The sequence below is a fragment of the Notechis scutatus genome, chromosome 3 (genome assembly GCF_049901735.1).
Source record: "Notechis scutatus isolate UNSWTSFEM ecotype Mainland chromosome 3, rNotScu1.2, whole genome shotgun sequence".
In the NCBI taxonomy this organism is placed as follows: domain Eukaryota; kingdom Metazoa; phylum Chordata; class Lepidosauria; order Squamata; family Elapidae; genus Notechis; species Notechis scutatus.
In genome coordinates, this window is record NC_142011.1 from 101,140,099 (window position 1) to 101,164,380 (window position 24,282).

At 38.0% G+C, this 24,282-nt stretch overlaps 2 protein-coding genes across 4 annotated transcripts in view; one reads left to right on the plus strand and one right to left on the minus strand.

Annotated features, from left to right (window-relative positions):
* The window catches only part of TPR (translocated promoter region, nuclear basket protein), a 59,878-nt gene extending 44,712 nt beyond the window's left edge, over positions 1-15,166 (plus strand). For 2 of the 3 annotated variants that reach the window (XM_026669282.2, XM_087960842.1), the window contains 11 exons: positions 681-815; positions 1,079-1,169; positions 1,676-1,854; positions 6,492-6,560; positions 7,119-7,213; positions 9,540-9,643; positions 10,440-10,535; positions 11,399-11,555; positions 12,941-13,059; positions 13,929-14,027; positions 14,943-15,166. In XM_026669282.2, the coding sequence (XP_026525067.1) occupies positions 681-815; positions 1,079-1,169; positions 1,676-1,854; positions 6,492-6,560; positions 7,119-7,213; positions 9,540-9,643; positions 10,440-10,535; positions 11,399-11,555; positions 12,941-13,059; positions 13,929-14,027; positions 14,943-14,998 (1,200 nt within the window). In that variant the 3' untranslated portion in view covers positions 14,999-15,166. The remainder of the gene's footprint in view (positions 1-680; positions 816-1,078; positions 1,170-1,675; positions 1,855-6,491; positions 6,561-7,118; positions 7,214-9,539; positions 9,644-10,439; positions 10,536-11,398; positions 11,556-12,940; positions 13,060-13,928; positions 14,028-14,942) is intronic. The other variant, XM_026669283.2, reaches the window with a different exon arrangement.
* PRG4 (proteoglycan 4) overlaps positions 15,167-24,282 on the minus strand; it is a 34,142-nt gene continuing 25,026 nt past the window's right edge. Inside the window, exons 17-22 of the mRNA XM_087960002.1 lie at positions 21,668-21,754; positions 20,964-21,103; positions 18,978-19,134; positions 17,277-17,480; positions 16,930-17,055; positions 15,167-15,301 (exon numbers count right to left, since the gene is read on the minus strand). Coding sequence (XP_087816128.1) covers positions 15,201-15,301; positions 16,930-17,055; positions 17,277-17,480; positions 18,978-19,134; positions 20,964-21,103; positions 21,668-21,754 — 815 coding nt within the window. The 3' untranslated portion in view covers positions 15,167-15,200. The remainder of the gene's footprint in view (positions 15,302-16,929; positions 17,056-17,276; positions 17,481-18,977; positions 19,135-20,963; positions 21,104-21,667; positions 21,755-24,282) is intronic.

Below are 24,282 nucleotides of genomic sequence, written 5' to 3' on the forward strand. Positions count from 1 at the left end.
GAACAAAAATGTGCTTGGTTCTATTAGTTAACTATGGTTCGCTACGAAACCATGTGATCGGGCTTAATTTGGGGGGAGGAAAATAAGCGGGGGGGGAAGCTGCTTGGTATTCTGAAACTCCTCACCTCTGCTTGGGTTTTACATTTGGAACAGATTTCTTTTCAGGTGGGAAGGGGGAGTAGAACTCCCTAGCATCAGAGCGTGTTAATAATAATATACAAAATACTAATGCTCTGATGGTCATTTTGAAAAATCCTTTCTTAGTGAGCACCTAAAATCCAAGAGGAACATATATGCCAAATTTCAAGTTTGTAGGCTTTACGGTTCTGGAGATTTTGTGATGATGCGTAATTGGTGTTTCGCTTTTATATATATAGATAAAAAGAAAGTATTTTACTAATTTAAAAATCTATTACCATTTTATTTCTAAAAGTTACATAAATTCTGAATTTGAAGTTTGTATTTCCAACAGCTAGGGCTTCTAGGAATAATTTCAGACATTTATCCAAGAATGCAGTCATATTTTCATTTTTATGACCCTTTCTGCCTTTTGTGACAATAGCACTTCTATTATTTGAAATATCACATCTTTTCATTCTTAAAGAAAGATCCATTTAGTTCTCAAAGACCATTACTTCATCCCATGGTTCGGTATACTTAAAATAAACAATATTTTTCAGGAATACGAAGATGAAGAAGAAGATGATGAGGATGATGATGATGAAGACACAGGAATGGGAGATGAAGGCGAAGATAGCAATGAAAGCACTGGCAGTGTAGATGGTAACGATGGATATGAAGCAGATGATGCCGAGGTATGAATATTATTTGTTGCTAACCTGGATAGAATTAATGATTTTAAAAATCATCTTTTATGTGCAAATCTATTTTAACGCCTTGGAGAAAATATTCTCAGAATTCTCATATCACTGATCAAGATGGATAGCCATTTAGCTTGAAGCACTGGCGGTAATTTTTCAGTTCAGAAAGAATCCACAGCAGGAAATGTCAAAAAAAAATTTCTCTCTTCACCCGTGTTGATATTAAATCTAATTCCTGATATCCATTCTTATTTCAGGGTGCTGATGGAATGGATCCCAGTACAGAAACTGAAGAGAGTATTGTTGGAGGTGAAAATAGCCAAAGGGCAGCTGACTCCCAGAACTGTGGTATGGTTAACTGGATGTTTTCTCTAGTAGTACACATTTGTTTAAAGGAAACAATCTTTTGGGAAGGTTATTCAATAGCGGTATCTATGTTTTATGCCCTTGATTTTAGAAAAATATGTATAAATAGTTTTAAGTCATTGAAATCATTTTAAAACTTGATGTTTTCTTTTCTTTTTTCTTTTTTTTGTTTCATTTGCTTCTGATTCTTTTTTGCTGGATAAACATCTAATTCCTTATCTCAACTAAGCAAAGATGCTTTAAAATCTCTGAAAGTTCACAATCAGGCCTGTCTGCCTTGACAAAATGTTTTGTTAAGCTCAAGATTTTTTGTTGGTGATATATTGAAATATGTGTTCCAGAAAATATAATTGAGTACGATTTAGGAGGCGTGAAATGATTTGGAGTTACAAATGTGCCTTTGTAATTATAATTATATATAATTATATATACAATATATGCAAATATATTGTAAGTATATTTAATTACATACATTTCCATATCATCAGGCGATGGGAGCACAGGTACCGTAGAGTCTACATTCTCTCAGGAAAGCTCAAGGGAACAGCAACCAACCTCTGCTTCTGAGAGACAAGTTCCCCGTCCACCTCGACCTCATCCTTTACCTCCACGATTAACTATCCATGCTATTCCTGCCCCGCCTCAGGAGCTGGGACCTCCAGTGCAGGTGCGAGAACCAGAGGGAAGACTACACAGAAATGTTCTTGCTCGTGTGGCTTTGAAAGATTGCTCATTGCTTATTTGTCTCAGCAAAATACAAATCCTCTCCTAGATAGTTATGATGTAGTAAGGCCAAGTTTTATTTTTCTCCTCACGCTTTGCAGTATATTTGCACAAAAAGCAATAAAAATGCTCAGGATTATTGTATTTGGCATCTATTTCAAAATTTAACCCCTTCAAACTGAAATATAAACAATAAACAAATATTATTTCTGCATATTTATCCAATGGGCCCAATTTACATAATGGTTTGCCATGTTTGCAATTCGTAACTCTCTAAAACACGTTCAACATGAATGTTGGGCTATGTAGAGATTTTTTCCCCTTATGTTAGTGAAGCTAGATAAAGAGCTAGATACTTGAGTTAGGAGAAAGAGATAAGAGTTTTTAATTAAGCTGGAAGATCAAGTTACTCAGTATTCTTTACAGCAATGTGAGATTTGAGCTCCAGTTTTCTAGTTGTGAATGCAATCCCACGTAGCCCTATTCAGAAGGAAATCTTATTGAGTCCAATAAGATTCAGTAAGCAATCTGTTACAAGCGTTAATGGACAATCTGGGGCACTCCAAATGTTTTGCACTGTTATCCTCAGCACAAATAGTGGTCACTGGAGCCAAACAAAATAATAGTGGAGAACCAAAGATTGCCTTTGATATCTGGGGTTGTATCCCAACCATTGCTCTTACATACTGCTGTTTTAGTTTTATTCTGGCTATTCCCCTTCCCCAATTCAGATATATTAGGTTAAGTTTTCTTAAGTTTCTAAATTGCTTAAGCCCAGTGGGCTATCCAAAACTCTTTGCTCTATGCCTTAATGTTATATCTCCTAAATGCATCACCATCTCCAAAAGGAATGGTACTATTTAAGGATAAAGGAGAAACAACTCACCTCTCTTCTTGCTTCCTTTCCCATTAGAATAGAAAACAGAATAGAATAACAGAGTTGGAAGGGACCTTGGAGGTCTTCTAGTCCAAACCTCTATTTAGGCAGGAAGTCCTATGCCATTTCAGACAAATGGTTATCCAATCTCTTCTTTAAAATTTCCAGTGTTTGAGCATTCACAACTTCTGGAGGCAAGTTGTTCCACTGGTTAATTGTTGTAACTGTCAGGAAATTTCTCCTTCGTTTTAGGTTGCTTCTCACCTTGATTAGTTTCCATCTATTGCTTCTTGTCCTGCCATCAGGTGCTTTGGAGAATAGCTTGACTCCCCCATTAGATGATGTGGATTAGATTATTTTTTTATTTTGTGCAATTAATCTATATGATTTAGAAGAGTGGTCAAGAGGAATTTCATTAAGGTAGATTTTTAAAGAAAGGATGTTCTAGAATGAGATTTTAAAGTGAACCAAATTGACCATGATTTTTTGGTTTAGAGTCTGAATGTTGTAGCTTTTAGATTTTCTGGATGTTTTTTTTTTTTTAAATAAAGTATTATTTGGGTTTTCACACATACAAAATACAAGTAAAACATCTTTTTTAAAATAGCATGGTCCCGGGTTGAACTTCTTTATACAGACACAAAGCTCAATTTCATGCTCCTTTTTGTATTCTATTCCATATCTTATACTATTTTACATTTTCTATATAGTTTTTCCCTTCTTTTAATTTCTCAATTTTATTTTGATTATCTCATCTCAATTCAAATCATTATATTTATACTTTTGTCTGTTCTGTTTCAATTTTATATTATCTTTTCTCATTAAACAAATTTTCTCCTGTAGTTAGTAATTGGAGTATGACACCTTTATATCTTTTAATTACATCCATTCAACTCTTATTTAAACTTCAGTATATACCTTAAGGTTATGACCTTCAATATAATACATAATACATAACTTCCAATTGAATTCTGCTTGGTACATTCTTATAATACACACTATATTCTTTTTTTAAAAAAAAGAAAGATTGTAAATATATGTAATTATAAACCCTCATTCCATTCCAGTTCAGTTCTATCATTAATAACACTTCTTTTCAATTAAATATCATACTTCCTTAAAAACACATATAATCTCCATAATTAATTTTTCCCTTATTTCTCTTCACATATGTTTTATAAATCATTAAATATACCTTTTGTTACATTTATTTATTGACAAGCATTCCACTGAATTACGATAGCTATTTTATCAGACATTTTAATCATACATTGTTTCATATTTTCTAAAATTATTTCTGTTTCTAATATAACCATACTATCTTATGTACCTTTGCAGAATCCCTTTTTCCATTAAGTTTTCACCCATTATCTCTAAATAGGCCCTCTATATTTCTCTATATTTTGTTTCTGTCCTTTATAACTTCTTTTCCTTTCTTTCCTCCCCCTCTTCTTCTCCCTTCCCTTTTTACCCCCTTGTCTCTCTAGTTCTAATTCTCTCTTCTGCACTTCCCTCTTCTGTTGCTTTCTGATTTTATACTTATTTTTCACTCTATTTTTTGGGGGGAGTTGTTTTTCCCAATCTTAAACTTTCCATTCTCTTTCCCTCCTTTCCTTCCCCCCCCCCCATCTAAGATTACTTGTTCATTAAAGATGGCTTCTTCTTTGTCACAATCTTCTTGTTCTGTAGGCATTTCTTGTTGTTTCTCATAATTCCAAATCTCCATTTCTAAAAACTGAAATACGAAGCCAAAAGAACCTCTCCCTTCTTGTGCATCTTCTTTGTACTTTTTAAGTTCCATTTTCAGTTCTTCTAAAAGTGGAGCCATTTTAAACAGTTTTAAACAACCACCCGATTGATTTTATTCATTCAAAACAATAACCAAGAATCCAGAAATCGTCAAGTAGTCCAGATAGTCCCGAGTTATATCTTCTTATTTCTTTTTCGACTTTCTCTTCCTGGGGTTTTTGTTGCGATGTTTCAATTAGAATGTATCTTTTGGAAGTCTTGTTGAGATTGCTGTAAGTTCTTTTTTAATTCCAGACAGTCTCCTCCCTTCCAGATCCTGCCCTTTTATTGTTTTTCTCTCCTTTCCTGTTTTCAAAAGCTTTTAATTATCCAGAAATCTTTATTATCCCTTTGACTTTTTATTTCAGGCATTAAATGCCTATTGATGTCAAAGTGGATTTTTTTCCAATTTCTTGCTTAAGTCTCTTAGCTGTCAGTATAGGAAAAGGAGAAAACCAAATATTTTCCCTTTTCTCTCTCCTTCGCAGCTTAAAAATCTTCTTAGGGAACAATGTTATTGTTTTTTAATAGTTTCAATTCCAGGGTACCTTATTTGTTGCTTTTGCTGTTTGACCCAGTCAACCAAAACTTTTTCTTCTTATCTTCCTCCTGCACATTCTTTTTCGGTCGAGTTCTTCTTTGTGGTGGCCATTTCTGACCACCGCTGCAACCACCTTCGGGAAAGGGAGTAATGGCCAGCTGGGGAGGAGAGATCAGACATGATATTCTTCTGATTAAAATCGGAATTCCGATTTTTTGGGAATCGCCACCCCCTTTCCCCCTTCTCCTCCTTCCCCTCCCCTCGGAGGCCCCTGAGTCAGGAGTTGCTACCACCGCCGCGGCTCCAGTCCCGCATTGCCTCGGGAAGGGAAAGGCAAAAAGGAAGAGCCGCGGCGGCGCTTTGCAACAGCAACAGCGGCACCGGAGGCTCAGGCGCAGCAGCTCCTGGTTTTGCCTTTCCTTCCCAAGGCAACACGGGACTGGAGCCGCGCCGGCGGTAGCAACTCCTGACAGCCCCAGCCGGACGCCTGAGTGGAGCCTAGGCGGTGAGAGCGGAGGCCGCTGAGCGGCAGGAAATGGGAGCTGGGCAGCCACGGACCATCCGTCTCCGTGCAGCATGCCACCGCCCGGCCCTGGCGCAGGAAAGCAGCGGGCGCTCCCCGGGCGATGGCCTTGGCCCCACCCCAGCTCTTGAGCTGATCCACACATGACCGGCTGGAAAGGAGGGGTGTGTAGCGTTGGTGTTGTGTGCGCGATTTCTTTGGCTGGCGCGGGGTCTCTTTTGGCTGGCCCCGATTTTTTTTCAGAGGGGAATATCATGCCTGAGAGATGTGGCTCTCCTCAACTCTGCAGGCAGTCTCCCCCTCTTCACCACCTCTACGGGGTGGCTTAGCTGCGAACCAAGCCTCACAGAGACGAGGTTTCGGTCTGTCGCAGAAGAAGCTCAAACCAGAAGCCACCAGGACTTTCTGGATGTTACATTCCTCCTCACCAGAGAAAAGAAATCCTTAAAATGCCTACACGTGCTTATTTTAAGCAGAAATATATATTTTAAATGCTAATGTTGAGAATGTGTTCTGAGTAAATACATTAGAATTCATAGTCAAGTGTAATAGCAGAATTCAAAAATAAGCATTTGCAAAACTGACAATGGCTGACTTCATACTTGCATTCTGTCATTTCTTGGAAAAGCAATAACCAATATAACACTGAACCATAAATCATTGTTAAACACTATGGCTAGATGCATCTAGCATTTCAAGCTAAAATCAACCAAGTCACATTTTGGTTTAGCACAATGGAAGATTCTGATTGATCTCAAAACAGAATAATCTTCCCAACTCTAATATTATTTTAAAATGGGCATTTTCTACTGAAATCACTGAAACTTTTTAAAAATTTTCTTGGGTATATAGAGGATACAAATGACTCGGAGGCAGTCTGTGGGACGTGGACTCCAACTAACTCCGGGCATAGGTGGCATGGTAAGTAATGATCTCCTTCCCTGCACTGGTAAAGGATCTTATTGTGTTCTTTGAAATAAGTTCCATTTTGATTGAATTCAAAATAGTATGTATTTGATTAAAAATAATGAAACAGTTTTTGTAAAAAAGACATGCCCATCCACTCTGATTGAAAATGGTTTGGTGATGATACTGCAGCAAATACTCCCATCCTCAAGTGGAGTACTAAAATAACCTATTCCGCTTTCACTGGAATGGCACTGTATCCAGCTGTATTTATATTTTGTTTCCTATCCTTGATAAACTAGATGGGTCAAAGGCTTAGTAACAGTCCTGTATTCTTTGAATTCAGCATGATTGGGAAATCAGTACAAAATGTTTCAACTGAAATGTTTTAGTTATTCCAGAATTTCCTCAAAGTACTCACTCAACTAAGTTGTTCAGTGATCCAAAGCAGAGACTGTGCAGATTTATAAAAATAATCTAGCCTTTTAAAAACTTGTTTAGTGTGGGACATGGAATGACAGATGATACTTTTAAAGAAAAACAGTACAAATAGCTGTTAATATCTCTTTCTAGCAGCAGCATTTCTTTGATGATGAAGACCGGACAGTTCCAAGCACCCCAACATTGGTGGTACCACATCGTACAGATGGATTTGCAGAAGCAATTCAGTAAGTGGATTTTGACCAACAAAAGACCAGCAAGCCTTTTAAATGTTATAGAACAGGGGTCCCCAACCACGGTCCGCGGACGCACGTCCAGCGGAACAAGTCTTACCGGGCCGCTGGTTGCTGGGCGCCGCCATCTTTTTGGTAAAAGTGCTTCCGTTGAGCTTTTCCGGGTAGAAAGCTCACCGGGCACTTTTCATCAAAAAGATGGCGGCGCCAACGCTCGTGAGCTTTCCGGGTAGAAAGCCATTTCTACCGAAAAAGCTCACGGAGCACTAGCGCCGCCATCTTTTTGGCGAAAAAGTGCTTCCGGTGAGGTCACCGGAGCACTTTTCCGTCAAAAAGATGGCGGCGCCAGTTGATGCGGTACTGGGCGCGCGGCGCCCAGCTGATGCCGGTACCGGGCGGCGGCGTCAAAAAGGTTGGGGATCACTGCTATAGAATGTATGGATTTCTTCACTTGTTATACATTAATTCTCTTTCTCTTATTTATCTATTTGTTTGTTTGTTTAATTTGTATAGCCACCCATCTCACATGCATGATTCATGGAAAAACAAAAACACAACCAAAGTCATAATGATGACAAATATTTAAAAACAATTAAAACTATTAAAACCATAGGACTCCAATGTTAAAAACCTTATAGAAATATATTTTCAGTTGCCAAAAATAATATACTGTAATTCCTTTATAATTTCAATTTTTTTCTAACTCTTACAGTGATGCAGAATTACACTGCTCAAAAAAATAAAGGGAACACTTAAACAACACAATGTAACTCCAAGTCAATCACACTTCTGTGAAATCAAAATGTCCACTTAGGTAGCATCAATTTCACATGCTGTTGTGCAAATGGAATAGACAACTGGTGGAAAGCATAGGCAGTTAGCAAGACATCCCCAATATAGGAGTGGTTCTGCAGGTGGTGACCACAGACCACTTCTCAGTTCCTATGCTTTCTAGCTGATGGTTTGGTCACTTTTGAATGCTGGCGGTGCTGTCACTCTAGTGGTAGCATGAGACGGAGTTTGCAACCCACACAAATGGCTCAGGTAGTGCAGCTCATCCAGGATGGCACATCAATGCGAGCTGTGGCAAGAAGGTTTGCTGTGTCTTTCAGCGTAGTGTCCAGAGCATGGAGGCACTACCAGGAGACAGGCCAGTACATCAGGAGTTGTGGAGGAGGCCATAGGAGGGCAACAACCCAGCATCAGGACCGCTACCTCCGCCTTTGTGCAAGGAGGGACAGGAGGAGCACTGCCAGAGCCCTGCAAAATGACCTCCAGCAGGCCACAAATGTGCATGTGGCTGTTCAAACAGTCAGAAACAGACTCCATGAGGGTGGTATGAGGGCCCGACATCCACAGGTGGGAGTTGTGCTTACAGCCCAACACCATGCAGGACGTTTGGCATTTGCCAGAGAACACCAAGATTGGCAAATTAGCCATTGGCGCCCTGTCCTCTTCACAGATGAAAGCAGGTTCACACTGAGCACATGTGACAGACATGACGGTCTGGAGACACTGTGGAGAGTGTTCTGCTACCTGCAACATCCTCCAGCATGACTGGTTTGGCAGTGGGTCAGTAATGGTGTGGGGTGGCATTTCTTTAGGGGGCCGCAGAGCCCTCCATGTGCTCACCAGAGGTAGCCAGACTGCCATTAGGTACCGAGATGAGATCCTCAGACCCCTTGTGAGACCATATGCTGGTGCGGTTGGCCCTAGGTTCCTCCTAATGCAAGACAGTGCTAGAGCTCATGTGGCTGGAGTGTGTCAGCAGTTCCTGCAAGACGAAGGCATTGATGCTATGGACTGGCCCACCCGTTCCCCAGACCTGAATCCAATTGAGCACATCTGGGACATGTCTCGCTCCATCCACCAACGCCACGTTGCACCACAGACTGTCCAGGAGTTGGGGGATGCTTTAGTCCAGGTGTGGGAGGAAACCCCTCAGGAGACCATCCGCCACCTCATCAGGAGCATGCCCAAGGAGTTGTAGGGAGGTCATACAGGCCACACACACTACTGAGCCTCATTTTGACTTGTTTTAAGGACATTACATCAAAGTTGGATCAGCCTGTAGTGTTTTTTTCCACTTTAATTTTGAGCGTAACTCCAAATCCAGACCTCCATGGGTTGCTAAATTTGATTTCCATTGATAATTTTTGTGTGAGTTTGTTGTCAGCACATTCAACTATGTAATGAACAAAGTATTTAATAAGAATATTTCATTCATTCAGATCTAGGATGTCTTATTTTTGTGTTCCCTTTATTTTTTTTGAGCAGTGTAGTTACTGATGGGTAAAATGAAATGTAATCTGTCTTCCAGCTCTCCTCAGGTTGCTGGAGTTCCTCGGTTCAGGTTTGGACCTCCTGAAGATATGCCACAAACCTCTGGCCAATCAGATCTTGGTCAACTTGCATCACAAGGAGGTATAGATATATGAACTTGTGCTTCTCTTTTATACCTAGTTAGTGTTTTGTTCTGTTCAAGTCAGTGTTGACTCTTGGTGACCATCTGGACAAGTCCCTGCAGTTTTCTTGGCAAGATTTCAGAAGTGATTTGCTACTACCTTTTCCTTAGGTCTGAGAGAGAGTGACTAACCCAAGGTCACCCAGCTGGCTTTGCTCTTGGTCTTCTAGTTTGTAGACTTATGCTTTAAACACTATATCAAACTAGCTCCCTTTATTTTTAGTTGGCGGCATTAAATGTAAGTAAAAAAGAACTCAAACCGGAGAACTTTCTGCTGCCATTCTAACAGAGAAGTGCAAACAAATGCAGCAAATATGAAAAAAAAATCCCGATACCACTTTTTAGATCATTTGTTGCCTCTTTAAAAGCACACATCCACATATTTATCTACATTCAGTTAGGATTTGCACTGAGGAAATTCTTTAAATCATTCATACGATATGGATATCAAACATAAATGGGTAGGATAGTTCATATCCATTAAACATGGATATGGGATTTCTAAATGAACTTTAGATTGTTACTTTTAATTGTTTCATTAACCCAGTATCTAAAAAAACAGTCCAAAAGTTTTCCCAGAAAAATTGCTGTGTTTCTGCTTTTTCAAAGTACAGATATTAGGTAAGTTTTGAATTCCTTAAAAAAAACAAAAACTGGGCTTTTCTATTAAGGTAACATAGAATCAAATGCTTTATTGGTTGAATACTGTGCCTTTGAGACTGCATGAAAGTAATTTTTTCCCCCAATTCTTGATAGGGCTAGGAATGTATGAAACACCTCTCTTTCTTGCCCATGAAGAAGAATCAGGGGGTCGTAGTGTCCCAACAACTCCACTACAAGTTGCAGCACCTGGTGAGCTCCGTTTCTACAGATCATGCATTCCTAATAGTGTTATTAGAGCAGAATGTTTGTTGACAGAAATGGAACTATTTGGTGGGAAAACAGATGTTGATGCTTTTCAGTGTTCAGAGAAACACTAGATCAGCGGATCCAAGTTTATTATCACATAACAAAAAGTGTAGTTTATGACACTCTAGTTTCCTCCACCTCCTCTGATGCTGTGTCTGTTCAAAAATAGATATCTGTGTTTCATGTAAAATCCTACAAATCCCTAATTATGATTGATTCTCTCTCCTACCCCAAAATCAACATAAAATTCAATCTTGGTCACCTCAAGGCAGAAGGCCATTGCTTTACTACCGGAAACTTGTAAGCACAGACTACAATTTTTCTATAATTGCACATGCCCTGAAAGCAGTAAAGGTGTTTTTATTGAATTTGTAATACACAGACATGATATTCTTCTGGCTGGGGCTGTATAAGCAATTTTTGGGAAGCTAGGTTCATTTTTAACTTTTTATGAGAGTCCAGGAATCGTGGTTGGAGTTGGTATGAAATTTGAGAGTGCTGGGCTTAATTTGAAGCAATGTTAAACCTTTTCAGGGACTTGGTAAGATGCTACACTTTAGGTGAATAGTAATAGGGGCTACAGAAGTACAAAGGCAGTTGGCAGATTTCATATTTTGATGATGCCAATTGTTCTGACTGGCAAGTAACAGAAGCAAGAATGTTTAACAATATAAAGATACATAATAACACACATTTCTACTTTCCAAATGTGGGTTTTTTTTTTTACTATAGCGTTTTTTGTAATGGGGAGAGAGAAAGCATCATCTTGGGTAGATTTGGCTTACACCGTTCTCCCCCATTTTCAGTGTCTGTATTTACTGAAAGCACCTCTGCTGATGCTTCCGAGCACGCCTCCCAATCTGTTCCAATGGTTACAACTTCCACTGGTAACTTATCTACCACTTCAGAATCTGGAACAGGTGATGATGGTGACGAGGTTTTTGTGGAGGCAGAATCGGAAGGGTAAGTTGAAGTTTTCGGTTCGCTACGATCAGGTTTGGCCTGCAAAAGCACCTGAACAAGATAGGTACAATCTAACTCAGGGATGTCAAACTCGCGGCCTGCGGGACGCGCTGGCCACGCCCACCCCTGGTTTAGCGAAGGAGGAAAATGTTGTGATATGTCACATGATGACAGTGTGTTGACACCCTTGATCTAACTGAAATGCTGACGTTCTGATCATTCATTACCTATCACTGAATCTTTTGCGTTTTGAAAACAAACAATATGGTGGTTTTACCTACCAGAATATTCCCATTTCTCCAAGAGTAATATACTCTTAACATCTGTTTGGACTTTGTTCTGGCAGAGCCACTCTACTTTCCGGTCTGAGAGCACTCTTAAGCCCAATCTGTTTGGATAGGAGGTTTTGTGCCATAACAGATGGACTGCCGAAAGCAGAATTTCAATTATCCATTCCTGGCCAGAATGACTTGCATCTGGACCTGTGACATTCTGCCAAATATTTATTAGTAGTAGTCCTTATGAGTTGCTTTTCCTTTTTGATCCCTCTGCAGGAATACAATCCCTATATAAAATTGCCAGAGGGATCCAGGGAGTGATTTGCAAGTTCACTAGGCTCATAATAGAAAATAACATCGATTAGCATTCTAGTTGAAACTAGTTCTCTTCTGATATTGAGGATATTGAAACTTAACAGCAGATAAAATTAGGAAGCACAAGTAAATGTTTTGGGGACGTTTCTATGCATCTGAGTTATTTTTCTGTTCTTTTATCCAACTTTGTTGCTCTGACTAAGGCTAAGTATAGTTAATTCTTGATAATTATGTACTTTGTTATTGATCATAATGTGGCTATAGAGCCACTTGAAGTAATTTTGATAGATGGACTTGATAACTTCATTGCTAAGTTTTCCCAGTGTTCAGTTGAGCTTTTTTTTTTAAACTGACTAAATTTTCTTAGAGCAAAACACCATTATTATTTTGCTCAACTGTAATAGAAATAGTCTCAATACATATTACTTGTAGTAAAAATTAGCAGAGAACTAACACAGAGCTGGAGAAAACCAGTGAGAGATTTACTTCTCCGCTTCCATTTTTTTCTTATTCCACCAATAAAAGGAAATAAAAGTCTCCATACTAGTTCTCACAGATATGGTGTTACTTTGCTAGAACAATAAAGATGAAATTCAGGTTTCACCACTGAATATGTCATCTCCTGTGCCATCGCTAGGTGTGGGTGAACATAAAGTGTAGGCTGCTTCCAAAGTTATGGTGGTTTTCTGAGTAAAATTAAGGTATTTCAGAGGGCCTTAAAAGCCTGGCTATTCTCCTGGGGTTCTGTGTTTGTATATATTTTTTGGGTTGTTGTTGTTCCTTTTGTTCTAGAATTTCTTCAGAGGTAGGTCTAGACATTGATAGCCAGCAAGAGGAGGAATCATCTCAAACTCCTGATGAATCAGATCTTCCTTCTACCAGTCAAGATCCTCCGTCTAGTTCATCTGCAGGTATATATAACTCCATCAAATCTTGGATCTATGGAACCATCATTGGAGTACAGGTAGTCCTCACTTAAGCACTGGAAGTTGTGACAGAGCCCCCAAATCTACTTAGGATCCAGTCCCCGGAGTTCCAATGGCTGCATAAATCCCAGTAGTCAACATGACTGCATTTCAGATGCCTGTCACCAGGCTTATCTATATGTCTGGTTGCAACATTTTGAGTCATATGATCATGATTGCCAGTTTCCCAAAAAAACCCACCCATGGGAATATATGGATTCACTTAATGATTGTGGCATTCACTTAACGACTACCATTAAAAAAAAACATAAAGCTGGGTGTGGTCAGGTGAGTGCCTTGACTTAACAACTGTCATGACTCATGATGAAAATTCTGGTCTACGTTATGATAATAAATTGAGGACTACCTGTACTTATGAATTTTTATTGATATGGGACATCAAACAAAGAATAATTGAGCCCCTGATGGTTTTGTATTTCTCCACCATTTCAGCTTTTATTGTAGAAAAGATTGCAGTCTGTGGATATGAAAAGGAAGGATTCTCACTAATCACTCTCTGTAACTTAAAGATCCATTTGGGCATGAACTCTGATCATCAATCCTCCAGATGTTTGACAAAACACTTAAAAAAAAAAACTTTACAGGAGTTTGCTTGTATTTCCATTCATTGAAGTTCCATATAAAAACAACCATTCACAAAGTTGCATATAGAAAAAACTACAAAGTTGCATATAGAAAAAAACCAGCCACTTATTTTCTAGTTAAATATTTTATTTGTTAAAGCCACACAATCCTGCAGTACAAAAATCAGGTGGTACCTTAAGAAAATCGATGCCCCATTATTTCTTTTCCAGATACAAGCAGCAATCATCCCAAACCCTTCCGACGCGTTAGACTTCAGCCTCCGACCTTAAGGGCTGGAGTTCGTGGTCGTCAGTTTAATAGACACAGGGGTGAGTATATTTCAATCCCAGTGGGGCTTAGTTAAATAAGTTGCATTACTTACTCTTGAAAAAAATGAAGTATGCATACAGTGTAGAAATTTTGAAAAATGTAGGACCCCCCTGCTAGCTTACATGTTGTAAGAGAAGGAATGGCAGAACCTGGGGGCGGAGTGAAAAGAGGAATCAGCCTGGAATCCCTACGTAGCCACAAGTAAACTAGGTCTAATCCCCCTTAAATGTCATTGACCCTTATCTAACTTATGCAGGTGATGACCCTTAATTAAGAAGATTCCTGGGCATAGTGATAAATCAGCTTAAATGATCCTTCACATTTGTGCTTGACATGTATATACCAACTAAGTTAGTTGTTTCAGTTACGAAGAAAATGAAAACATTTAAAGAAGATCAAGAACAGAGTGCAGTAAAGAGATATGACTCATAGTAAATACAAAAAAAAAATACCTTACATGGACAAAAAAAAAGAAATAGTGATTTCTAAGCTGAAACTTTTTTAAAATTGAAAACCCTGTTAGAAGCAATATTTTCAATGACTTGAAGCTGTTTGTCTTAAGTATGTATGTTAATTCCACTTAATGGTAACTTTAAGACCTCATTTTTACTAATCATACTGCTGTAATTCCCAGAATTCCAAAAACCTGTTCCCATTAATATTTGAATGAAGTTTAGGATATTCCCCATTCAGCTTCCAGAACGAGGCTTGGTTAAGATGGGTGTAATGGAACAGAATTATCCATTCCAAATTGTGGATGTGGTGGCTGTGATATTCAAAATAAGATATGGAATGATTATTTTACAGTAATAATAGTGGCAGAGAAATTCTTGTAATGCAGATAGTTAAAATATCAAAAGGCAAAGGAACATTCATTGAAAGAAAAATATGTAACTGCTGTATCTTTCTTGCAGGTATAACTCATGCAATGGGTGGCAGAGGAGGCCTGAACAGAGGCAACATTAATTAAATGCTGTACAAATTTTGGAATTGATGTATACGGTTTAGTCTGCCTTTCTTCTGCATTAGTATAATAGCTGCCAAGCTTAAAGCAGTCTTTTTTAAATGTTAAAAATGATTGTTGTATGTACAGTTGATTGTCTTTATTAATAAAAACTAGAGAAACTGTCACACAAAAGCATTTCTTTCAGGTTGGTTGAGTTTCCAAGTTATTATGCAGGACACTTGTACCAAGCATTGGACACCGTCTGCCCAGTTTGCGTTGTAACTGGTCTTGCTATTCTGCTGCCCACATCCAAGTTGTAGTAGTTATCTGAAAAGGAATGGAATGGGAGAACAGGGTTGTTAAAATCACACTACACAAGTATTAACAGTTGAAAAACAATTGATCATGTAAATCCTCAGTTCAAGATAGGCCTTTCTTTCCATGCAATTTCAGTCATTTGGAAAGCGGCCGTAAGATAGTTTCTCCTGTTTTATTGCAGAGAAAACCTTGGTGTCCTTCATAGATTCCTCCAAAGGGACAGATAGCATTGAGCAACTCAAGCGATTGTAAGATGAATGGGCTAAGGTATATTTGCCTCATTTATCTGCTTACATTGGGGGAAATGGGTTGAATTTTCAGTAAGATAAAAACCCTAAAATATTCAGTCAAATCAAACCAGGACAGAGAAGGGGCTCGTACTTATTTTTTGGAATTTATAAGGCAGCCTAAAGTTTCCTTTCGCCAACAGGCTCTTTAGACAATAGAGGCTTCCATCCAAAAGATCAGGGAAAGAAACATTATGTATCAAGCAGCCCAGTGATGTTGTAACCATGCTAGACTTTTTAAAGAATAAAGGAGGATGGAAAAAAACCTCTTGACCATTTTACACTTGTAAAAAATAAATGCAAACTCTTCCTACCTCACCTTTTGTTTTCTACCCAGAAAGGACAAATGCTAGCCAACTATCGTCCTGCTAGCATTTATCTATCTATTATCTATTGAGATAAAGGGTTCTATGGAAAGCAAAATATCCAAGATCGGTTGCAAGCCTGATCATAGGATTGAATTTAGTATCCTGTATAATCCAGTGTTGTCTGATTTTATATCTCATACAAAGTCATGTTTTTCTTTCAAATTTGTCATGCACATTTTGGCTAACAATTTAAAATTCCTGCTTTACTTACCATGCTAAGACACAGTGGCTATCAGAAAGTGAACAGTAACATTATTTTGTTATTTTGAATAGGATAAGTTATATAAAGGCATATTTCTCCAAAAATCACTGTAAGACAGTAGTTCTAAGCTAAACAAATAGAGCTGAACCTTTCCACCCAATTTCTTTCCTGAACAGGTGGCAACATTTTTCTCAGATGGCCAAGCAAGGTCAGATTAATACTACAAGTACTCAGAATTTTAGGGTTGTATACACTAGGAATTCTTTAAAAGCTTTCTGGAAGAAGGTAATGGCAATCCACTTCTGTAACTCTGTCAAGAAAATTCCGTGGATTTGATTCTCAGGAGTCCTGCCAGACTTGAGGACTTTTACTGGGTTTCTTGATCATCTTTGTGTGCAGTACTTAACATCCTACGAAAGGATGCAGTTCCATTCCACTCAGAGAGATCCATTATCAAGTGTATGTTATATATACATACAATAAAATGGGCTGTAAAAATGGTTACTCAGCAATTATTTCACATTTTAAATTCATATAAACCGCATCTGTTTTTCTGCTTAAGTAATTTTTAAAAATGGAATACTCATACACAATTAACATTTTTCACTCGCCTTTCAAACCTCTATTTTTTCCAGCTCTTTAAACTATTTTAAGGAGAGACTAGAAATGTGGTACGGGGCTGAAACTTCTGAAACTGAGGATCTCAAGAAAAGTACAGATAATCTTATGAGAAACAGCCTCAAATAACTGGCAGCATCTGAAGTCATAGCCACAACATACCTTTAGCAAATGCATAGTAATCGTATCCATCCCCATTTTCCTCATTAGGAACAGAAATAGCAGAATTAAATTCTTTGGGAAATCCTCTCCAATATGATGTAATTTTAACCTCTGGCTGCAGTACTCCTGCAAACACAAAACAATCTCTTGAAATTACAAAGATGATATAAAACCATTCAGAAGATATTTTAATGGCACAAAAGCCCCTGTGACAAAACATTTAAAGAGCAAGATATAATCAACCTCCATACAGTTGGGCTGCTTCATTTGGAGCTTATTTTTGGAACTGAAGCATTGCACAACCTAATTAACCGTAGCCTCTAAACAAGGCAAAACAAGGACCATGCCTGTCGAATGATGGGTGATCCGAATGACTGGGTACTGCCTTATCCGGATTCTACGGAAGATCTGACGAGATTGTACTGCACGTCCAAAGCGTCTCTGCCTCAGAACCAAAGTCTTTGGTTTATAAACTGGATAATTCACAGTTACAACTTTCTTCTTACACTTCTTTGGTTTTTGTTTGTAGATATATTGTTGAACATTGCCACCTATAGGAGAAAAGTAACAGTGAAACCAAAAGTAATACAGTACAATGAAACCTAGTTTTTAAAGACCTAGCCTAACAACTGATAATATTTCACAAATGACAGATTGCAGGAAATTTAAAATAAACTAAAATTTTAACTGCCTCATCCTAATTACATAGCATTCAGTGGATTTGTTTATTTCTGTGTGTTCAGGGAGGTGTCTGGATGGAAATTTAGCTTGTTGCAGCCAAACTGCTAAATGAACAAAGTGGTCCATTAAATCAAACAGAAATAAGTATCCTTCAGTTACTTTGATTTCAAGAACAAATGTGACATGGGGACAGTATTAATTGTTTATATGCAATAAAATGAATGTAGATGCAGTTAGGCAACAAGTAAAATAATATTTTTGATAGAGGAAGGAGCTTAATAGCAGGGGTGGGATACAACAGGGTTAACTACCGGTTCGGGATTTACGAGGTTTGGTGATTTATGATGTGCTTCCCTGCACGCTGTGAGTGAGCCTCACACCTGTAAATCGTCATCAGCATGAAGCAGCCTTTGAAACAGCCCTCTTTTTCTGCTTTTTTAACTGCAGCTGTGCCTCGTTCGGCAGCTGAAGTTGAAAAATCAGGAAATAAAGATCAGGTAACAGCCCGGGTGGGTGGGTGAGCAAAAACGTCAGCAGACATAGAACCGGTTCTGTGTCTGCTGCTCTTCAGAGCTACCGGTTCTACGGAGGTGGACAGAACCGGTAGAAACCTACCCCTGCTTAATAGTATTAAACAATAACCAGACTTAAAAATACATATTTAAATTGTTAAGATAAAGCCATTTAAAATCTTTTTATCAGTGAGAATAAAGTAGCAACACCATTTTTTAAGTTTTAAGTTGTTGTTTTTTTAAAAAAATCAGAATGCTATGGATGCTACTTTAATGTTTCCACATTCATGAAATGCCTAATGCTTCTTTGAAATTGACTGCTACTATGCATCATCCCATTGCTTCCCTTTGAAACTACTACTTTCCTGCTGATTTAATTAAGTCACTTATTTGACTTAAAGCATCAAAGACTCTCTTATTATGCTGAATGACAGGTGTACCAGCAAGAGAAAGAAGCCCTTAATGCAATATATTTCAAAGAAATAAGCTTCATTAGTCAGGTTTTAACTGCACCTTCCCACTGATTCCTACTGTATTGCCCCCATTGTGATCCTAGGATAGAAGAGCGAAAAACATCAGGAGCAAATGTTAAGTGTTATATATGTGAAGATCATCCCACTGCACAGCTAAAATCCCACTGTGCATCTACCTTTATTGGGCAGAAGCCATATGGATGCTAGAGGCAAATGATCACTTTACTCACAATGGCAAAAGCATCAATTCAGACTACACAAGGGAAGACCGGTGGTACACCACTCCTGTATTTTTACCAAGATGACCACATAGATAGAAAATATAAAAGGATTTACCACTTCTTTAATGCACCTGGTAGACACGGGAAAACAACAGACCTACCTTCTTTGAAAAAATGCACAGATTCTGGCCTGCTTCTGTAGTGAGCTACTGAAAGAGCTCCGATAATTTTCCCATTCAGTCCTCCAAATCCTTTTACAATCAGCTTAGGATAGCCAGCATCCATTACATCATTGGTGAAGCGCCAGTATTGGGACCCCTGAAAAGTGCAATGCTAGTTGAAGTTACACCAACACCTAAGGCATATGTTGCATTAGACTCTGATGCAACTTGTAATTTGTTCCTGAAGAAATGTAACATGGGGCTTGAAAGATTTTTCTTCTACCGAGAAAATCATGCAAAATTTAAACAAAAAACACTGGAAATGTGTAGCCAAATAAAATATTCGTAAAAATCTAAGGGCTTCTTAAAATATGTAGGCATGATTTACTTAATGCTTTTATTAGCCTCATTACTTATTGTTTTTATTAGCCTTATTACCACTTTTCACAACTGAATGCCAAATTAACAGCACAATTGCAATTCTATATAAATAAATTTAAAGCAATATAAAAGTGGCAGAAAATGCTATTGAAACCGGAATTGCCTTGTTGAAGTATGCATCTGGAATTCTGTTCAGAACCAACCAAATCCCAGAGAGTACAAGCCACCACTAAGAATACCTTCCACTGTGTCTTGATGGCTGATTGAAAACCACAGTGAAGTATATAACATGGAAGAAACATCAGTCCAGTTTTGCTTCTAATACAGAAAGTTATAGCTCTCTCTCTCTCTCTCTCTCTCTCTCTCTGTGTGTGTGTGTGTGTGTGTGTGTGTGTGTGTGTGTGGAGAGAGAGAGAGAGAGAGAGAGAGAGAGAGAGAGAGAGAGAGAGAGAGAGTGTTTCAGAAGTGCTTTGCAATTGCCTCCTTCCTAGGACTGAGAAGGAGTGACTGGTCCAGGATCACCTGGCTGGATTTATATGTAAAGTGGGACTAATCTTCCTAATTCTAGCCTGATGCCTTAACCATTACAACAAACTGATCCCATTATTTACCCTATAGTAAACTTAGTTTGTTGAAGTTTCTAGAACTAGCATTCTTCAACTTGTTGATCTTCAGGTGGAACTATGAGTCCAGGAATTCCGAGCCATTTCTTCTATTCCTTCAGAGATAGTTCACCAGGAAGAAGGACTACAAACATATATTTTAACAGTGGATTTGAAGTAAGCATAGAGAAACAGAGCATCCCATTTATTATCTTAGGTTACATGGAAGGAATTAGCTTGAATTTTTTTTATAAGCATAAATATTTTCTATAAACAAGTACATGTTAACCTGAACCACCTGTGTTCCTGCTAAGCTAAGTTTATTTGTGAGGCTTTGGGAGCAGGACAGTTTTAAGGCAAATTGGCCTTCAAAATTCCTGGCAATTCATCTTAGAGGATCCCAAGTTAAGACAGTACATCAGAGGTATGCAATTTGTGGTTCAGGGGCTGTCTATGCCCCTGTACACAAGCCCCTGTGCATAATGTACAGCTCCAGAGCCTCTCCAAAAGTTGTCATCAAATTCACAAAGTTTAATAGGACAATTATGTTTTAATTTAGTTTTAATTTTCTTTAAATGCAAAAGATACCAAATGAAATTGTTTTTGTTTTGGTCCCAATTACTTCTTGAAGTGCAGCCCGCATATGACCTTAAAGGGGCCAAGTGTACTTCATGCCTGAAAGTTAATGAACTTTAATGATTTCATTTCATTATGCTTTGTGCAGAGAACTTGATCATGTGTGTTCATGCATACAACTAGACCATTGACTTCTCCAGCAAAGCCACTTCTTTTGATGTCTTCAAAAGTAATCTGTTGATTTGTAACAAGTTGCCTATACTATAAATGAAGTGTGGGAGATTTACCTGATCATCATCTGTTGATCAATAATATCTTGTTTTATGTCACTTCATGTAACATTTCAGTTTTTTAAAAAAATTACACTTTCAATTTCTTAACTCCTATGGTACCAAGACTCACATTGTGGAAAAGAAATATGACTCACCTTGAAAAAGAAGGTTTTGCCGTCACAGTTACATCTGGAGAACACAGTGTCAATGGGGGAAGGGATATGCCATCCCTCAGAGATTTTACGAGGTTGAGGGGAGGGTGAACTTGTTCCATTTAGCAGCCAGTAATAATGATCTGCAAAGCCAAGTAAATACCAGTGTTATAGAAAGAGAAACAATATATTAATACTCAACTATGAGCCTCTTAACAACATGGCAGATTTCACAGTACATAGAAATTTGTAGCAGATGAATTGGTGGATAGCCCATAATGGCCTGGGTAACTAGTTTGTAGAACTCTGTACAAACATTACCCAACCAGCCTGCACTTGTGCTAAAATATTGTTCCAAACGTTTCTAAACACTACGGGGAATGCTGAGTTTGGGTAGTTTATGAGGGTTGTAAATCATTTCTACTAAAGTTAATGGTTTATTTCTAAGTTGCCCAAATGATCTTGCTCCAATTCTGGAGAGTGCATTCTGAATGTGGCAGTACACATTAGCAGTGCAAGTTTCATTGTAAGAACCATTATGTGAATATATCTTCTGATAAAGTTAGAGAAGGTCTTGATCAGAACTACCAACCACCATATAACTTCACCCTGATCTGGGGCTGAAATATTTATAACAAAATGCATATTTTATTCTGTAATTCTGTATTATTTTGTCCAAAACTTAAGCTCTGTCATGTGCTACTCACCTCTGAACACTGCAAGTGATCCATTTTGTAGAGGGACAATCCCATCTACAGGCTTCTTATTACACAAGTTCATCTCTTCTGGTACATCTAATAAATAATTAACCTTTTTAGTTTTAAAATCCATGTTTGATTTGATTAAAAATGAACCCCAAAATTTCCATCACAGAGAGAGAGAGAGAGAGACAGAGAGAGAGAGACAGAAACAGAGACAGACAGACAGACAGACAGACAGACAGACAGAGACAAGACAATGCAATGTTTCCTAAAACTAAAATGCAGTACTTTGAATTAAGGAATAATGCATTGGATTAATATATTATTTTTACCTGAAATAGTTGTGATCTTTCAAAAAAAAAACATGCAACTCATATGATTAACAATGTGCTTAATCCAGATAAGTTATGTAATTTAAAAGAACGCTGCTTGGTATATTATTTTCTATAACATTTCAACTTTTTATATTTAGAAAGATATAGCTGATTCTTGTGTCATTCATTCTGTATCAACTGTGGAAATTCATTGGGAAATTAGGTGGGAATAGTGAAGTTCCATTTATTTTGTCAAATATTTCCACGGCACTCTTTCTAATATGAGAATAAATTAGAAATGCTAAAGAAATATGACATTTTGGTAAAGTATTAATCCTCCAATCAGGACCTAAGACCCCCACCTAGCTTTCATGCATAAGGGAAGTGAAGAATTTAAAATCTCCTGGATTCTAAACTAGCACCTTAACTATTATATCAAACTGGTTTTCTAAGTGTATGAGCTTTTACCTAGTTTATAATTATTAAATGCTTTTTCTAGTCAAAAAGTTGGCCATTTACCAACTTGCTGCTCTTGGACTTACAATCTCTGCTAACTTCCCCACAGACTTTCTCCAAGCCAGCTTCCTACAAGGAAATTCAGCAAGGAAGCCAGCATGAAGTCAGAAGTTGGTTTCACTGCTTTTTTGGCCCACCCATGGTCATTATGTTTCTCTGTTTAGGTAACGATGTATCTCTGAAAAGATGACCAAATGTGTCACGGGTTACCAACATACAACTAAAGCCTTTATTAAGCAACTCGTTAAATATATATTCCATTTAAAAAAATAAGTTTGTTCACTAAGATTAGATCATAATGATAGACCGGTCACAATTCGGGGTGAAATTCAACCTTCTCACACTACCTCAGAAGAGGTGGTAGGGATGATTTGAATCAGTTAGGAGAGGTGGTAGGGACGATTTGAATCGGTTGTTCCCATCCACGTCCGGCCACCTTCTTCTTTTTAGAGACTGAGTCCCACCAAGCCACTCCCACCAAGCCATGCCCACAGAGCCAGTAGAGAAAAATTTTGAATTTCACCTCTGGGTCACATTAATTTTTAAAGAACTGATAGGAGGGCCAAAATGTGTGTGGGGCATGAAAATACCAAACAAACATGAATAATACAGCTCAAGCCCCAAATGCTTAGATGCTTAATTATAGCACTTTAAGAAAGAGATGTTCAACAAAGCTTTCAATGATCTCTTTTGGAGCATGGCAGTATTTTCCAAATATGTTCCTTTCCAAATCTTCAATTTCCATCATGTCCAACCATGGAAGGCTACAGTTAATGGGAATTGTAATATAATGTCTGAGGCCTGAAGCTCATATCTTGATTTAGTCATGAAGTTTGAGGATAATATTCAGGTAATTGCTATTTTTTCAAATTACCCCACCATAAAATACAGGTGGGGGAACAATGTTGAACTTAATAGAAGAAAGGCAAAGTACAATTCAAACAATGGCATAAACCACCTCAACAAATTATGTAACAATCCTCACAAAACATCTTTCCAAATTGCAAAGAAACAATTATCCATCAATAAGAACCCAAGAATAAAATTTAAAAATTCAAAAATAGAGCAGGGCATAAAGAAAAAAACTTCTGAAAATACACAAGATTTTAAGAAAAAAAAAACCCTTGTTTTTAAGGCTATAAGGTTAATTCAAATATATTGGTGCTCCTGAGATCATTATCATTTTGGTCTAGAACATATCTCTTCTTCTTTTAATGAAAAGAAGGGCTAGGGATGACATGATAGCACAGTTCCAATATCTCAGGGGTTTCCACAAAGAAGAGGGAGTCAAGCTATTCTCCAAAGCACCTGAGGGCAGGACAAGAAGCAATGGATGGAAACTAATCAAAGAAAGAAGCAACCTAAAAATAAGAAATTTCCTGACAGTTAGAACAACTTCTCCAAGTTGTAATTCCAACACTGGAAGTGACAATAATTTGTCTGAAATGGCACCTGAGGCAGGACGAAGCAATGGATGGAAACTAATCAAAGAAAGAAGCAATAAAAATAAGAAGAAATTTCCAGTGGAACAACTTGTCTCCAGAAGTTGTGAATTCTCCAACACTGGAAGTTTTTAAGAAGAGATTGAACAATAATTTGTCTGAAATGGTATAGGACTTCCTGCCTAAATAGAGGGTTTGACTAAAAGACCTCCAAGGTCCCTTCCAACTCTGTTATTCTATTCTATTCTATTCTATTCTATTCTATTCTATTCTATTCTATTCTATTCTATTCTATTCTATTCTTCCAATCTCCCTAAATAACAGCCCAATCTTCCTACACACAATTCCC